This window comes from Muntiacus reevesi, chromosome 9 (genome assembly GCF_963930625.1).
Source record: "Muntiacus reevesi chromosome 9, mMunRee1.1, whole genome shotgun sequence".
NCBI lineage: Eukaryota > Metazoa > Chordata > Mammalia > Artiodactyla > Cervidae > Muntiacus > Muntiacus reevesi.
Window position 1 is genome coordinate 51,840,160 of NC_089257.1, and position 18,404 is coordinate 51,858,563.

Sequence of the window (18,404 nt, forward strand, 5' to 3'; positions counted from 1 at the left end):
TTCTGGGTTTATCCTGCCATGTGAGCTGTTTTTTAAAAGGACAAATTGTCATCCAAATACATTTGCTCAGGACCATTTGTGGTGCTATCCAGAGAGGATTAGCACATGCAGAGGACAGAGGCTTGGATACCGCAGGCCTCTCCCTCTCCCTGGGCTCCAGCCTCCTCAGTTACGTATACGAAGCCTGCCCGCCTTTCATTCCTTCCCACCATTTCTTCTCTCTCCTCGATTGCCAGGGGATTTTAGGCAACTTACAAGAGAGGCATAAAACAAAATTGTGTGTCTCTATATATGAAAGAGCACCTCTAGATAAAGTCTCAAGATATCTATATATATATATGAAAGCGAAAACCAGTTTAGGAGGTACAGACCTTAGAGAGGCAGACCATGATCCTAAACTGTTGCTCTAGTGGAATCATTTGATACGAAGTTTTCCCGAAGCCACAGTTCAAATGAAAACAGACAATAATTTCTCATTATTCAGAAGGAAAAAATACACTGGTTTGCAGCAGGTCTCAGTTCCACTTTTCCTAAAGCGTCATCCTATGGAAATTTCCTGAGAGGGATATTCCACTGTGTCTTGCACACTGGCTCTGCAGAAAATGCAGCCACAGTTTTCCCAGGATTGTTTTATGCAGCGCCCCTTGCTGGCAGGTGAGAGCATGACAGCAAAGCATGACAGCTAGAGCGTTTCTCCCAGGATGGAGTTGGAGAGATCAAGGCAGTGTGGCCAAAGCATTTTGTTTCAGAGTCCAGGTTAATTCCAGAATAAGAAACGTAGTAGACAGAAGTGGATAGACCTCATGGCTTTCAAGCAATCTTCTGTCAGTTTTGTGTTCATCCATCATGGTTTCCATCATTGCCAAGCAGACCACATTGTAAGGTTACAATCTCTGGCATAGTCTAAGTGCTGTGTGTTATGTTGCTGGTTACAGTGAGTCTGTCACTGTAGCAGGTAATGTAGGGTTGACATCATGTTGTGGGTGCTATAGGGTTTCGTTAATCACACTTTTCACCTAGATAAATGGCTCAGAGTTTAGCTGAAGGGATGCTGAAAAATACCAGGACATCACTTTAAAAAGACTCCATTTTTACACCAAATGTACACCATTTGTACACCATGCTCAAAGCAGCATTTTTTACAATAGTAGGAAGGTTAATGACCCAAATGTCCATCAACAGGTGAATGGATAAACAAATCGTGCTATATCCACACAATGGAATGTTATTCATCTTTAAAAAGGAATGAAATTGCGACACATGCTATAACATGGATAAACGTTTAAGCTATTATGCTAAGTAAACTCAGCCATGAGACAAGTATTATATGATTTCACTTCTATGAGGCATCCAGAATAGTTCAAGTCATAGAGGCAGGGAGTATAGAAAAGTGGTTACTAGGGGCTGGGGGAAGAGGGTGGCTAGGGATTATTGTTGAATGGAGACAGGGTTTCTTTGGGATGAAGAACAAGTTCTGGGGATGGATGGAGGTATTGTTTGCACAACACTGCGAATGTACTTAATGCCACTCAACTCTACACTTAAGAATGGTTAACATGGTGATTTTAATATTATATAGGTTTTACCACTTTTGAAAGGATTCTGGGACTGCCTCAGCTTATCAAGGAAACTATTGCCTTCTCAAAGTTTTTTAGCATAGAGCATGCCCATGATGATGGTTAAAATAGAACTTGAGCCCTGTGTAATAGAGATCAGAGGAAACACTCCACAATGCTCCCCTAAAACACCATGTTCAGTGGTTCCTAAAAAATCCCGTTTAAGAGGCAGGTTCCTAGGTTTCCTCCTTCAGAGACTCAGATGTCTTGGGTCTACAGTGGGGTTCAATATCTGTGTTTGTATAAGTGTCCCAGATGCCTCCAGGAAAGAGGGCCACCACAGAGGCCAAATTTGAGGGCCCGGTGTGAGAATGGGGTACATTTATATCACGCTGCCCACTCTCAGGGCCCAAATAGCCAAGACCCGTTTCTTCTGCCTGTGATGTTCATTTTGCTGATTCTCAAGGCCCAACCCAAGGCATCCTGCAAGTGTGTTTCCATTGGAGCCAGGCCAAGAGGAGGGGTCATGGCCATGGATTGTACAGGGGTTCAGTTAAAATTGAAAGGGCCTGGGGACTCTGGGGATTTCACAGAGAGAGGTTGGCGTTTTCTGCAGCTTCCAGGCTTCAGTGAGAGCAGCTGTCTTTCCTCGATGACACGGTTGTGGCATTGATGTTAGACTTCAGCTTCAAAGAGCTGCTCTGCTAAAAACAGATGTGTTATATATGCATGTGTACATATAGGCATATGTGTATACATGTATGCATATAAACATGTAAGCACACATGCTTATTAACAATGGGTGAGTTAGAATGACGGCACCTAATCTGAGATCTTTTCTGAAAGAGGGCAGTACCTGGCCCCCAGCAGTGTCTCAATATGTTTGATGACTGAATGAATGAAAAGTTGGAGGTGTGTGTTATAGAGACAGGGAGGTACCATCTGAGTAAAGGAAGAGGCTCAGTCAATTATGACCATTAGTCTATCAGCTTTTGATAAGTGGGTCATAGGAGACAACTCCCTATTTTTCCTATCCATTTAACAGACTCTTCCTCCCTCCTCATCTCCCCTGCCTTTTGCTTTTTCCCACCACAGCGCTGCAGCGGGCCAGTAGTTTCCAATGTCCAACTCCCAGCGAATACCAGAGTGGGAGAAGATTCCAGTCCAGTGAGTCATGAGCTCCCTGGGGAAGGTGGGGGCGGGCAGGAGCTGTCTGGTTAATTCTCAGGGGCAGCTGTTCTCACTCCTCACATGTCCTCTCTGAACTGGCCTCTGGGTGTGAGGGGAAAGGAAAGAAATGTATGTTTGAGTCTATGTCTGCTGCTCACTAGACAAAGCCCTTTCCAAGGGACTCTCTACCTTCAGCGAGCCTTAGAACTTTACAACTGCACTTGAAAGGGACCCGAGCTCCAAGCTTCTTTGAAACAAAGATGAGGAAACTGTGGCCCAGGGGCTAGCTCTACACGTTTTGGTTCAGTACACTGGAACTGGGCTGGGGCCGTCAGCTTAACCTCGAGCAGTAGTGGGTAAAGCAGTGAAAGAACACACACAGACACACACACACTCACAGATACACACACAGACACACACACACACACCCACCCACCCACCGCCCCCTACTTCTTTCTCTGAGCAGGCTGCCAAGACCAGGGCCTGCAGCAGGTGCCAAGGCAGCAGGCTCCCACTAGGGGGCGCAATGACTGCGCGCACGGTTGGCGGCGTCCCAGGGCCAGCCCGCGCCTGGCGCCACCCTAGTTACCGAGCAGAAACTCCCTCTCCAATCTTGAGAGCGGGCGCGGACTCTTCACCTGATTCCAATCCCATCGCTGCCCTCACGCTCCTTCTCCAGACTTTGCTATAAGAGAGGTGGAACCAGGAAAGCCTTGGGTTAGACAAAAATAAAAAAAAAAGTTGGAATAGCATGCTAGTTTTTTTTGGTTTTTTTTTAGCATGCTAGTTTAGTTGACTTCTTCCTTCTGAGTCATCACTGACTCCTGGCCACTGAGTCATTCTCCCCGAAACCCCAAGACCTGCAGCCCCTTTCCCTTGGGCCAGGCTGGGACAATGGGCACTTCTGGACTTGGACCGCACACCTGGGCAGGCCACGTCACCAGGAAACAACCTAAAATGACTTAAGCCATTCTGTAGTTCCAGGCAGGGAAGGTGAGGGGAAGGAGGGAATTAACCTTCAGTGAAGGCCCGGGTCAGGCCTTTTTCACATGTTATCTCATTTACTACCCCCACCTCAACCCCTCCCTGGCCACGGGAATTCTATGGGTGGGTCCATTTGGGCGCAGATTCCCTCCAGTGCTTCCAGCCGACTTTACTGAGCACCACTGGTATGAAGGGTCCGGCCTCGCCCTCAAGGAGGTCCTGGTCGGGGTTGGGGGGAGTTGGGGGGTGGTGAGAGCTGGGAGTCTGGTAGGGGACCCTCCCAGCAGGGTGGGAGATCCTGGAGGAGGCACAGGAGAGAGGAGACAGCTAGCCAGCGGCGTGGTTTCTCAGCCATGTCTTTAGTTAGCCCAGGAGTATCAGGTGTTGGTTCATAAGTGGATACAAAAGCTGGGTTGAAGGCCGGCCTCGAGTTTGAATCATTTCTAGGGGCTTGGTGCTTAGTATGCACCTGGCGCAGAGGAGGCACCCAGTCCTTGCTTACAGAATAAATAAATGAATTAACAGAGGAACTAACTAAAGAATCAGGGGCCACACCAGTTGAACTGAGTGTAGGAAGAGAGAACAGGACTTCAGCCTGAGCAGGCTCCTCCCCTAGAGGGCACTCCAAGACTTTGGGAGGATTTGAGAATTGCCTATGGTCCAGATTTGGGGAAGCTGCATCCTGGGATCTCAGTCTTTGTGAAAATCTCCAGAGCCATCTTTCCAGTCATCTTCATGGTGCCTGAAAGGAAACCCAGTAGGCAAGGCTGGTCCTGTAGGAGGGAGCAAAGCTTGGGGCACTGTCTCATCTATCCCTTCACTGCCCTGTTAAGGTTGGTTCGGGCCCCAGCCCCAGACAGGTGAATGGGGTGGGCTGCGTGCCTACCCTTATCACTCTCCCCCAGCTGACCACACTCACCAGAATGACCTCTCGGATCAGGGGGAAAGGGCTCTATTGCCAGATGGCCCAAAGAAGAGGCAGTTGACCCAGGGAGGATATGGGAGGAGCTGCAGTCTGGATTCTGGTCTGTTCATCAACCCCCTTTGCACAATGGAACTGGGAGGGCCAGAAGCACCCAGGATTGAGGCTGCCGCAGTGGGCAGGGCAGCCCTGGCTGGACCATGCCAAGGTTTCAAGCAAAACAAGAAAGGGCCAGCAGAGAAGGATGTGAGTTGTAAGTGAAAATGAAGCCTCTGGGCCCTGAGTTGCAGAAGTACTGGCCAGGGTGGGTGTGTGCAGTCTCCCCTGAAACAGGTTAGCAGTTCAGCAGTGCCTTTATTGGACACCACCTGTGTGCGTGGGAGGAAGAGAATGGGATTCATATTTAGCTACCATGTGGCATTTAGGGCTTCCCTGATAGCTCAGTTAGTAAAGACTCCACCTGCAATGCAGGAGACCCTGGTTTGATTCCTGGGTCTAGAAGCTCTGCTGGAAAAGGGATAGGCTGCTGACTCTAGTATTCTTTGGCTTCCCTGTGGCTCAGTTGATATTGAATCTGCCTGCAATGTGGAAGACCTGGGTTTGATCCCTGGGTTGGGAAGATCTCCTGGAGAAGGGAAATGTTACCTACTCCAGTATTCTGGTCTGGAGAATTTCAAGGACTGTATGTATAGTCCATGGGGTCGCACAGAGTCAGACATGACTGAACGACTTTCACTGTTCACTGTGGCATTTACTTTATGCTCTGCGCTGAGCACCTCTTTTTAATCCCATTTTATTTCTTCAGCTTCCCCATGAAACAGCACTAGGCTTCCCATTTTTCAAATGAGAAACCTGAGGGGTAACTCTCTCAGTATCAGCCAGCTGGTGTGGGTGTGAAGGGGGTGGTGTTCCAGGCTCCCCGTTACCATCCTCTGAGGGAACCAAAGGCCTCGGTGGCTGAGACTTCCTGTCACCTCTCAGCTGGGCTCTGGCACCCCCTTCCTCTCCCAGGCTGTGACTTGAATGGCAGGTGCGTTGCTTCCCTCATCTCCTCAGGGCCACCTCCCAGTTCTGAGGCCTCATTCATGAGGCCATGTGTGGAGAGAGACCCCACTCACTGGGTGGGGGTGGGATTAGATAAAGAGGAGAGAGGGGAGCTCCCAGGTCATGCCCTTGAGAACCCCAAGGCTCTCCTGTCAGCTTGGTTCCCAAGTGGCCTGGCTCTGTTTCAGAAGGTTCCCAGATTGCTCCTCAGAGGAACAAAGAGGCAGTCTGTGGAGCTGAGGGGACTGTGGGACAAGTTCAGGAGTTTGATTCAGGAGATGGCAGAAAGAGGAGAATGAGGGGGCGAGGAAGAGGAGGAGAAGGAATTTAGCAGGAATTTGGCAAGCCCAGGACAGGAAGCACAGCAACAACTGACTCACAGCTTTTGCCTTTTTAGGCTCGAACCATCTGATTGTGGACTGAGATGGGGGTTCGTTTGGGTGACAGGCAGGCCGGCCAGCTGGCCACCCCCACCCGTGTCAGCTCCTGGCAGCCAGTGTGGCCTTTGTCCCCAGCAGCTCCTTCCTGCCACTCTCAGATCTGTTTCCCTGAGTTACCTTTTCCCCCTGGAGCTCTTCCATTGGGAAGTTTACTGACCTTGTGTGTGGCCAGCTTTTCATAGCCCAGGCCTGGGATGCATGCTCCAACATGCTTGCATTTGAGGGAGTAAAGCAGGACAGAGCACTGTATGGCTCCCTGGTGGTCTGGAAGGAATTCCTCTTGCCGTGAGCTTGGGTTTGGCTTGGCCTGGGTGGGTCCCAGAGGAGGGGCCTCTCAGCCAAAGGTCTGGGGAAACTGAGGCCAGGGGATCATGTTAAGAAGCAAGCTGAAATCTCATGCCTTGGAGGGAAATGGAAATGGGTCTGCCGAGCAGCCAGAAGTAAGGAGTCTGACAAGAATGGATAGACAGACAGGTGGTCCTGCAAGGTTCCCTGGAGAACGGCCTTTATGTGCCTGGAGGGCTTATGGGAGAGCTGGCTGGGCTGGTGGGTCAGACACTTGATGGGCAAATCTGCAAGTGAGCATGGCATCTTCTGAATCCCTTTGAGGACCTGTTACTGAAATGGTCTGATAGGGAAACAAAACTCTCGAGAGTTTCGGTTTGTTGTTGTTGAGTCGCTAAGTCTCATCTGACTCTTGTGGCTCCGTGGACTGTGGCCCACCAGGCTACTCTGTCCATGCGGTTTCCCAGGCAAGCATACTGGAGTTAACCATCACCTTCTTCAGGGGATCTTCCCGACTCAAGGATTGAACCCACGACTCCTACATTGGCAGGCGGATTCTTTACCACTGAGCAGCAGGGAGGCCCCCGATTTAAGGTTCCTAGAGGGTACATGTGCACACGTGGTGCCTGCCCTCAGGAGAGAGAGGGAATGAGATTGATCTTACAGGCGACATCTGTTAGAACTCTGTTGTAACTAGACTAATTGATTTCAGCTCCCACAGTTCAGAATTAGGCGCATCCTCAGTCCCAGCCACGCTGCTTTCTCCTGTCCATCTGAGCACACACACTCTTGCCTGTTCCCTGACCGACAGGGAGCTTGGCACGAACCCCACTCCATGTGCTTCAGATGCTTTGATACTCATTACGACCTCTGTCCCTTGAGTTCTCTTAAAATGTCAGGCTGGCCATCCCGTCCGAGAGCCCCCTTGTGCACCCGTGAGAGGAAGAGCCCTTTTCTTAGCTGTGACTGCCTCTCCCGTGTTATCCCGTCTGTGCCCATGGCGAATGGTCCAGTCTCTTGTGGGAAGAGGCCTCAGGTGGCCTCTTTATTGACTAAGGAATTTAATGCAACCCCAGGCCCCCACCATGATGGCTTTCGGGCAGACATTAGAGGTAGATGTCCGTTTCCCAGAAAAACCATGGAGACCCCTCTTCCCTCTCTCGGGAGCATTTTCTTGTGCATGTGAGACATAGTGGTTCTTGGACCTGGTCCTCCTTCCCCTAAGGAACCTGATACTCCTGCGCCTGTTCTTCCCAGTCCCAGGCTCTAGGCTCCGGGGCCTCTGAATTGGTCTCCAGCATCTTCCTGTCCTGACTCAATTTATAGATTGGAGCTTCACTGATAAACCTCCCCTTTTCTTGATAAAATAAGGAAAAATCACAACTCCGTAATGGAGAGCATATTCTTTCCTTGGTAGATTTGATACCAGTGAACCACAAAATGACTGTGTCGCCTCCAAAGGAAGCTTGTCCTCCCCCACCTTCTCCTTCTCCACCCTCTTCTTCCTCAACTGGTGACCTGAACGCCCTGGACAGTTCCTCCCTGCCTCAGGTAAGTGCCTTCAGGGCCCTGCACAGGCATGAGGATGACGCCTCTACTCCCCCTTCTTCCACACTGAGCTCTGGATTCCTAGCATCCTTCAGTTCAGTTCAGTTCAGTCACTCAGTCGTGTCTGACTCTTTGCGACCCCATGAATTGTAGCACGCCAGGCCTCCCTGTCCATCATCAACTCCCGGAGTTTACCCAAAGTCATGCCCATTGAGTCAGTGATGCCATCCAGCCATCTCATCCTCTGTTGTCCCCTTCTCTCCTGCCCCCAATCCCTCCCAGCATCAGGGTCTTTTCCAATGATTCAACTCTTCACATGAGGTGGCCAAATTATTGGAGTTTCAGCTTCAGCATCAGTCCCTGCAATGAACACCCAGGACTGATCTCCTTTAGGATGGACTGCTTGGATCTCCTTGCAATCCAAGGGACTCTCAAGAGTCTTCTCCAACACCACAGTTCAAAAGCATCAATTTTTCAGTGCTCAGCTTTCTTCACAGTCTAACTCTCACATCCATACATGACCACTGGAAAAACCATAGCCTTGACCAGATGGACCTTTGTTGGCAAAGTAATGTCTCTGCTTTTTAATATGCAGTCTAGGTTGATCATAACTTTCCTTCCAAGGAATAATCGTCTTTTAATTTCATGGTTGCAATCACCATCTGCAGTGATTTTGGAGCCCAAAAAAATAAAGTCTGACACTGCTTCCACTGTCTCCCCATCTATTTCCCATGAAGTGATGGGACCGGATGCCTTAGGTCACTCCAATTGCAAAGCCAGGGCTGGAGAGGTGCTCTGTTAAGAGCCCACCCCAGGCCTCTTCATTTGTACCTTTCACAAAAGTGCACTCTGTTCCTTCTCAGTCACCAGGGGCATAGCCAGCCACTCACTCACTCAACAGACTTTACGAGGCCTGGAATCTGGACTGGACTGTGGGGTGCAGAGATGCTTGGGCTTATGCTATGCCCTGATGACCTCACAGAGGGTGTTGAGGAGCTGGCAGCTATAGGGTAGCAGGCAGAGAATGCAGAGGGCTTTGGTCGCAGTGGAGAACCTTGGAAGCAACATCCCATTTGAATAGAAAATGGGATCACTGAGATAGACAGGATTGGACTCCTTCCTTCAGTATGAATCTATCAAGCCTGTTACGTGCCAGAGTCTGTTCTAGACTCTGGGAAGTAGAACATGCAAGACAGAATATTGCATTCTCCTGAGAAGCTCCTGTCCCATGACCAGAGCTCTGGGCAGGACACAACCGCTCCTTCTAAAGTCTGTTATGTTCTCCCTCTGCCAAGGGCCAAGCTCCTGAATGCTGACAATGATTGCCTTCTCAATGGTGAGGCATGAATCAGGTTTTAAAGGGCCATTGTGCCAAGTCATGTCTGACTCTTTGATCCCATGGACTGTAGCACGCCAAGCTTCCCTGTCCTTCACTGTCTCCTAGAGTTTGCTCAGTCTCATGTCCATTAAGTCAGTGATGCCATCCAACCATCTCATCCTCTGTTGCCCCCTACTTCCCCTGCCCTCAATCTTTCCCAGCATCAGGGTCTGTTCCAAAGAGTCGGCTCTTTGCATCAGGTGGCCAAATTACTGGAGCTTCAGCTTCAGTCATTCCAATGAATATTCAGTGTTGATTTCCTTTAAGATTAACTCATCTGATCTCCTTGCTGTCCAAGGGACTCTCAGGAGTCTTCTCCAGCACCACAATTCAAAGGCATCAATTCTCTGGTGCTCAGCTTTTTTTATGATCCAACTCTCACATCCATACAAAAAAACCCATAGCTGAAAGGTTTATTGGAAGATCCCAAAGTCTTTCCTGCCACCACAGTTCCAAGCCAGAGGGTAGTTGTCTCTCTTTAATGGTCTCCAAGGAAAAAAGTCTTGGTTTCTTGGTTGTTGGAGGAACATACCGATGGGTAGGATGTGCCCGTTAGTAGGCACCATGGCTGAGCTTCCATATGTGCCTGGCCACCCTTAAGGGCCAGACTAGCCCTGCCCTCACTGGTCTGGGAGCTTGTCAAAGGCTTTGCCTTCCATCTGGTTTTCTACCCACCTAATCTAAGACTCAGGTAAGCCTTTGATCAGTGATATGGAGGCTCTCGGCTAATTCTAGCCCATTCCAAGGCAGCCACTTAGAAGGAAGAGTGGCCCTCTGAAATCACCCTAGGCAGAATTCTTTTTGACTTTGGGTGTCTGAGATCTGAAGAGAGGAAGGGAGGGGGCTCTGGGATGAGATGTACCTTTCTCATGTAAGTAAATGTTGGGAGCTTCTAAATCACTGCTGATTTTTGCCTGTCCCTTCCAGGTGACAGCTTTCAACACCCCCTCACAGGTCTCCAGAGGTCATTTCAGTCCATCCACCCCCATCTTTCTGAGGCGTGCCAAAGCCCATGGACCACCCAAGGATCTCCCCCTGCGTCTGCCTGGGCAGGTACTGGAGCGGACAGAATACTGCCTGGCGAGGTCTGGTGGAGACAACCTCAAGAGCTCCAGGCCATCCAACCCTGCAGAGATGGCTTCTGATGGGTGTCAGGAAGCAGTGACCCCTCCTAGTGACATCAGAAGCATCCACAGAGGTCCACACTCCACTGAAGGGAAGGACAGGTGCTTGCCAGACCACCCGCTGTCTCCCTGGGCCGGAGAGGAGCCTGGAGAAGGGAGGACCAGACCCAGGAGGGTAGAGGATGGTGGGTTAGAGCTGGCAGAGGAGAAGTCAGGCTTAAAGAAGTTAGTTCTCACTCCGGAGCAGAAGACTTGGTTGTTGGATTGGAATGACTCCAACCTTGAGAACTTGCATCTGGGAACCGGGGCACGACTTCCCCAAAAGAGCACTAAAAATGGTACAGGAGGCCATGTGCTGAAACCAGTCCACCCCTTGCTGCTCCCTCGGGCAGAGAAAGAGACCTTGCCAGCCCAGAAACAGTCTCAGGAGAAGATGGGGGCCCCAGCTGAACGGGCTCCTGGGGAGCGAAGCGTGGCCCCACCCAAGTCTCCACTGCGGCTCATAGCCAACGCCATCCGGAGGTCCCTGGAGCCGCTGCTCCCCAACTCTGATGGTGGGAGGAAGTCCTGGGCCAAGCCAGAGTCAAAGACTTTGCCCACTAGCCCGCCTCATGCTCATCCTCGCTCATTCAGCTTTCGGAAAAGCAGCTCCAGTAAAGACAGCGATCAGCCATCCCCCAAGAGAGACATGGCAAGCAAGGCCTCAGCCTTCTTCTCCCTGGGCTCCCCGACTGCAAGGACTGCCCAGCCCTCAGCCCCGAGCCCTGCTGCCCCTGCCCTTTGCACCCACAGCTTGCCCAGCCGGTCATCCAAGGTGTTTCCTGCGCTTGCGTCCCCACCCTGCAGCAAGATCGAAGATGTCCCCACACTCCTGGAGAAAGTGAGTTTGCAGGAGACAGTCCCAGATGCTTCCAGGGTTCCCAAGAAAAGGACCTCACTCTTCTCCTCCTTCAGACTCAAAGACAAGTCTTTTGAGAGTTCCCTCCAAGAATCTGGACCAAGAAAGGACCCCCAAGACCTCTTCAGCAGCCCCAAGGGGAAGGCGCTGCCCATGGGCAATGCCCAACCCCCAGAGAAGCAGGTGCAGCCAGCCAGTAGCACCTGCCTGGTGCAGAGGGTGCCTCCTCCTTCTCCAGAGAAAGATGCAAGTAAGTGGTTCTTTCCTAGCAAAAGTCTCCCATTCACGCGGGGCAGTTAGTTATCCTTATTGGATTAATAAGTAGCCGTCTTTCACCTCATTTTGCTTCTCAAATTCTGACAAAAGTAGGAAAACTTGAGTTTGGAAAATTTAGGAAAAAAATGTAAAAAAAATTAAATTTGAAATTATGTTGTATAAAGTTTTGAAAGAGACAAAGTGTCAACCATAATTCCTCCTCTTTCTCACTCATTGACCATATGAATATTTTTCACTGTTGTACGTAAAATTTTATATCTTTTAAATCAACATTCAACATAGACATTCAGTCAGTTACCTTATATTCTACCCAAATGTGATTTAATGGCTGTAGAATATTCTACCTAGTGTATATGTTATTATTTAATGAACTATTTTCCTATTAACTTATGTATTATATATGAATATATTTTTATTTTATATATGGTATTGAATGAACATTTTTATGCAAATAGCTTTCTCTTTCCTTTTAATGATATTTTTAGGATAGTTTCCAAGAAATGGGATTGCTAGTTGAAAGTGTGAATTTTTAAAGATTCTTAACTGACACTGGCAAATTATTTTTTAAAAGAGAATTATATGGATAAAGACTTCATAGGTTCTCTCTGTTATTTCTTACAACTATGTGTGGTAAATTTTAGTTAAAACAGGGGAAGGGACCAGTTTATATTTCACCATAATGAATAGAGTACCTTTTCCATAACACTGTCATCTGCATTAAGTATCATATTTTTTCTATGTTACTATTTTACTAGTCAAAAAAAAAATTGGTGTCTTTTTTAAACTTGTGTTTTTTTTATTACTAGCTTAAACACATTTATGTATATTTGGCTACCACTGGAACCTTAGGTTTTTTAAATATTTAAATCTGAGTATAATTTTTTAAATTATAAAATTAATTAATATATCATAGATCAGAGTAATTTAACAATAAAGAAATATTTTTAAAAAGTGACATGTAATCTCTCACCCTGCTCTCCTCCTTGCAGTGGGGGTACTTACCCTTAAACAGTGTAAGCAACATGATTTCTTTTTTGTTATTGATATTTGTTTGATTGTTTTAAACAAACTGATTCTACCATCCCTATTGTTGAGAACTTTATTTTTTTAAACTTAAAAAATTTAACTTTTATCTTGGAACTTCAGTTTTCAAGCAAAAATTATTTCTCTTCTGGCACTTTAATCAAAAACCTATGTAAATCAGGGACTTGATTTTGATCTATTCTAAAACCAGATTAAGTAAAGAGCCTCTTACCTAAAAAAAAAAAAAACCTGTATTGATTAACAATAGACTTTATTTTCAGCAAATTCAGGATAAACATGAACAGACTGGAATATAACTATGGCCTTTTTATTGCATCATAAACTTCAATGCGTTGTGCATTTTTTGATAATACATTCACATGGCTCAAAATAAAAGGGTACAAAAGGCATAAAATGAATAGTCCTATCTTCTTTCTCTGTCCCTAAGTCATCCAGGTCCTATCCCTGATGACAGATACTGTTATCAGGTTCTTGGGCATTCTTCCAGACAGAATTTATGAATAAAGAGCAAATTTACATATCATATTCTTTCTTTTTCCAGAATTAATAGCATGCTACTGTATTATGCACACTGTTTTTGAACTTTTAATTTTATTTTGGAGGTCAGTCTTTACTGGTACATAAAGAACTTTCTCCTTCATTTTATGGTTGCATGATATTCCATTGTGTTGATGTGTTCAAGACCATAATTGATGTAGCCAGTTCCCTGTGGTGGAAAGTTTAAGCATTTCAAATCTTTTGCCATTGGAAACAGTGCTACGATAACGAAGAACTTGGGCCATTTGACAGATGTGCAAGTTTACCTGTAGGACAAATTTCTAGGAATGGAAATGCTAGAACAAAGCACGTGTGAATTGAGAATTTTGATAGATATCGACAAATTGTCCTCCATCAAAATGGGGCTGGTCCACCCTTCCAGGGACAGAGAATGAGAGTGCTATTTCTGCACTTGCACTAACCAGTGTGTTACCCAACTTTAAAAAAAATCTTTACTAACCTGACTGACAATAGATAGAGCGTCTTTTTATGTAATAAAGAATCATTTGTGTTTCCTTTCCTGTGAATTGTTGTTTCTTTACCTTTTTTTCTGTTGGGTTGTTGGTATTTTTCTTGATATTATGTAGCAGCTTTATGAAAAGGGACATTTAGCTTTTTTCCTGTGATATAAATTACAAATGCTTTATCTAGCTTCTTGTTTGTGTTTAACTTTGTTTATGGTGATTTTTGTCACATGAAGTTTTAATTTTATATAGTGGTTGTAGCAATTTTCCATTTTATCACTTTTGAACTTTATGTTTATAATGATTCAGAAAGAATTTTTTTCTAAGTTTATAGAAGAATCTTCTTAGTTTTTTTTAGTCTTGTTTAAGTTTTTTACATTTATATGTTCACATGAAGAAATTACCCTAGTATAAATGCGAGCTATGAATCCAACCTTCTTTTTTTAATATGTCTCTTTGGTTACCCTTACATAGTTTAACGAATAACTCATCTTTTCCTCTCTTATGTGAGATAACATCTTTATCATATATCAGATTCCTGTACTTGGACTGATTTCCACACCATCTATTACCTTCTCTTGAGTTGTCTGTTATATATCAGTACCACATTGTTTTAATTATTTTCCTTTATATATTTAATATATTTATATATTTTAAATTTTCTATATTTTGCCATCTGGTAGGAAGAGAATTCTGTTACTGATCTTCTTGTTCAAAACTTTCCTGGCTCTCCTTGCTTGTTTGATATTCTATATGGACTTAGCGTTAGCTGGTCTATGTACCCAAAAAATCCTGAAGAGTACTTTTATGGAATTAAGTTTACAAACTAACTCGGAATCTAGTTACAACCTTATAATATGAATTGTCTTTCCATTTGCTCATATCTTTTTTTATGACCCTCTGGAATATTCTAAACTTTACATCATATAGATCTTACATATTTATTGTTGTTTATTACTAGATATGTTCATTTTTGTTGCTATTATAAATAAGATAGTTTCCATTTTATCTTCCTACTAGTGAGTATATGAAAGTTATTGATTTCTATATAGTAATTTTCCAGCCATCCATTTTTACTGAATTCTCTTTGCTTAAAAATGTTTTTTAATGACTTCTTCTGGGTCCTACCCAAATATACAATTATAACTCTACAGATGATAATTTTGCCTCTTTTATATTATGTACTACTAACTTATGTTGTTTCCTCATTTCTTTGGTTTCCACAATCTCCAGAACAGTATTAAGGTAGTGATATGGTTTCCTTATTCTTAACTTTAATGAGAATTCATCTCATTAAATGTTTTCCCATTTAAGCATGGTGCTGGCTTCTGGGTTGACACAGATATATTTATTCATATTGAGAAAATAGCCATCTAGTCCTATTTTTTAAAGTATCTTAAATCATGAATGGATGTTGGATTTATTAAATGTCAGCACATTTTGAGATATTGCATAATTTTTTTCTCCATAGTTTAATTAATATCATGAGTTATGTAATAGATTCACTGATATTGAGCCATCTTTGTATTGCTGAAATATGACCATTTGGTTATGATATCTTATTATTTAATATATTTTTCTATTCTGTTTGCTAATATTTTATTTAAGGTTTACACCATATTCACAGTAAGAATAGCCTTTACTTTACTTATATCACATTTATGTGACTTCTTTATGTGCTGTTTAGAATGAGGTGGAGTAGGGAATTCCCTGGTAGTCCAGTGGTTAAGAATCCACCTTCTAATACAGGGTACATAGCGGGGAACTAAGGTCCCACATGCTGCAGGGCAATTAAGTCACAATTACTGAGCTCCTGAGCCACAATTTAGACCTGATGCAGTCAACAATAGATAATAAATAAATATTTTTTTGAATTTGGGATAAATGTGTTTTCCTGACTTATTTATCACAGAGAGTTTCATTAATTTATATTCCTTAAAGAAATAATGTGAATTCCTTACCTTAGAAGAGAAGGGGAATACAAAGAACAGGGTTAGGCTAAGACTGACCAGTTCTGAAAATAATACCTGTACCAATTGCTAGTTCAATAGCCAGGGCATGGAAGTAACCTGTATGTCCATCAACAGGTCAATGGATAAAGAAGACATGGCACATATTTAATGCAATATTACTCAGCCATAAAAAGAAATGAAATTGTGCCATTTGCAGAGGTGTGGTCATCAAGACAGTCTTTATTGACCTAGAAGCTGTCATAAAGAGTGAAGTAAGTCAGAAAGAGAAAAATAGATATCATATATTAACATATATATATGTGGAATCTAGAAAAATGGTACAAATGAACTTATTTGCAAAGCAGAAATAGAGACACAGACATAGAGAACAAACGTACAGACAACAAGGAGGGAATGGGGTACTGGGATGAATTGGGAGGTTGGGATTGACCTATACACACTCTGTATACACTGATGTATAGGGGGAATGGGGTACTGGGATGAATTGGGAGATTGGGATTGACCTATACACACTACGTATACACTGATGTATAAAGGGGGGGCTTCCCTGATGGCTCAAGCAGTAAGGAATCTGTCTGCAATGCAAGAGACCCAAGAAGACACGGATTCTATCCCTGGTTTGGAAAGGTGCCCAGGAGGAAGAAATGACAGCCCACTCCAATATTCTTGCCCGGAAAATCCCATGGACTGAGGAACCTAGTGGGATGGCAGAGTCAGACCCGACTAAGCATGCACGCACGATGAATAAAATGAATGGCTAATGAGAACGTACTGTGTAGCACAGGAAACTCTACTCAATGCTCTGTGGTGACCTTAACGGGAAGGAAATCCAAACAGAGGTGATATATGCGTATGCAGAGTTGATTCATGTTGCTGTAGAGTGGAAACTAATACGACATTGTAAAGCAACTCTACTCCAATAAATTTTCCTTTTTAAAAAGAGCTTTGTGTTTCTGAGGTCTTCTTAAGTCAGTATCCTAAGAATGTAAAGATTTTACCTACTCTATCAAATTAGGTCCATTTAGTTTCCTTGTATTTCCTTGCCCTTGCCCAGCCCACCAAACACACTCATGCACACACACACACACACACCTCAGTTTACATTTAACTTGCTGCTACATACTTCCATAAAGTGGAGAGAGAACCAGTATTCAAATGGAAAGTGAGAAACTTTTAGAACCTCAAATTTATGATCACTTGAATACGAGCCAACTGAAATTTAATTTTTCTTATTTTTATAACATATTTTGCCAAGTAAACTAATGTAGACATAAATCTCTCAGCCTTTAAGTTACTTTGGGGCATAGACTAATTTCAAGCACTTTATGCCAGTGCCAGTTTTATACCCACAATTTTAATGCCAATTATTGTTCCTATATGTAATTAAACAAAGCACCCTGAGAACCTATTTTAAAACTTTTGTGTAAAATACTTATTGCAGTATAAAATACATAACACAAATATTAAGTGCAGAACTGATGAATTTTTCCAAAGTGCACATTTGTGTAGTCACCTTGGAGATCAAGATGAAGAAGGCTACCAGCATTCAGAACCCTTCGTCATGTGTCTCCCCAAATACACGTGCCACCCAACAAAAGTGCTTACCATCTGACTTCTGTCATCTTAGGTTACTTTTGCAGTTTTTTGACTTGATAAAAGTTGCATTGTTCAGTCTTGTGGTAGACAAAATTCTGAGAGGGCCCCATGCTGCCTGCCACCCACATACTTGCCCTGTATAATCTCATCCTCTTGAGTTTGGTGAGATGTGGATATGATGGATCTCATTCTGCTGCTTAATTTATGGGGTTTTTGCAAGTTCCAGACCAACTGAGTTTGAGTTCATCAAAAGGGAGATGAGTAGGCCTAACTTAATCAGGGCTTCCCTCGTGGCTCAGTTGATAAAGAATCCATCTGCAATGCAGGAGACCCTGGTTTGATTCCTGGGCTGGGAAGATCCACTGGAGAAGGGATAGGCTACCCACTCCAGTATTCTTGGGCTTCCCTTGTGGCTTAGCTGGTAAAGAATCCACCTGCAATGTGGGAGACCTGGGTTTGATCCCTGGGTTGGGAAGATCCCCTGGAGAAGGGAAAGGCTACCCACTCCAGTATTCTGGCCTGGAGAATTCCATGGACTGTATAGTCCATGGGGTTGCAAAGAGTTGGACACGACTGAGCTATTTTGACTCTCACTTCACTCACTCACTCTGTCTGGGTGAGAACTTAACAAGGGGCTGGGCCCTTCTGAAGTCAGAAATTCGAAGCATGAGAAAGACATGGTCCTGCTGGCCTCAAAGGAATAACCTGTCATTGTTGTGAGAGGGCTTGCGAGCAAAAGACCTCTAGGAACTATAGCCAGCTGACGACTAGCAAGAAACGGACTCCGTGTCCTACAACCACTAGGAACTGGACGCTGCCTACAACCTGAATGAACTGGAAGAGAACTCTTAACTGCAGAGGAGACCCCACCCCAGTGGATACTTCAACTGCAGCTTGTGAGACCCTGAGCAGAGGACCCAGTGGAGCCAGACCTGTACTTCTGACCTACAGGGCTGTGAGATAACCAGTGGGCGCTATTGTAAACTGCTACACTGGTGTTCACTGCTCCCACAACAATGGAAAACCAATACAAGTATGTGCTCTTTGGGGCCTGGCTTCTTTCATTAAACATTATGGGCATAGCAGGGGGAGGTGGGGATCCATGTCAATATGCATTGCAGTGGTTTCCACTTTTCCACCCCTACATTTTACACTCTTGTATGAA

At 44.9% G+C, this 18,404-nt stretch overlaps 1 protein-coding gene across 3 annotated transcripts in view; it reads left to right on the plus strand.

Annotated features, from left to right (window-relative positions):
• The window catches only part of MICAL2 (microtubule associated monooxygenase, calponin and LIM domain containing 2), a 234,378-nt gene that overhangs the window by 164,930 nt on the left and 51,044 nt on the right, over window positions 1–18,404 (plus strand). For all 3 annotated transcript variants that reach the window (XM_065943806.1, XM_065943807.1, XM_065943808.1), the window contains 3 exons: window positions 2,652–2,723; window positions 7,819–7,952; window positions 10,255–11,599. In XM_065943806.1, the coding sequence (XP_065799878.1) occupies window positions 2,652–2,723; window positions 7,819–7,952; window positions 10,255–11,599 (1,551 nt within the window). The remainder of the gene's footprint in view (window positions 1–2,651; window positions 2,724–7,818; window positions 7,953–10,254; window positions 11,600–18,404) is intronic.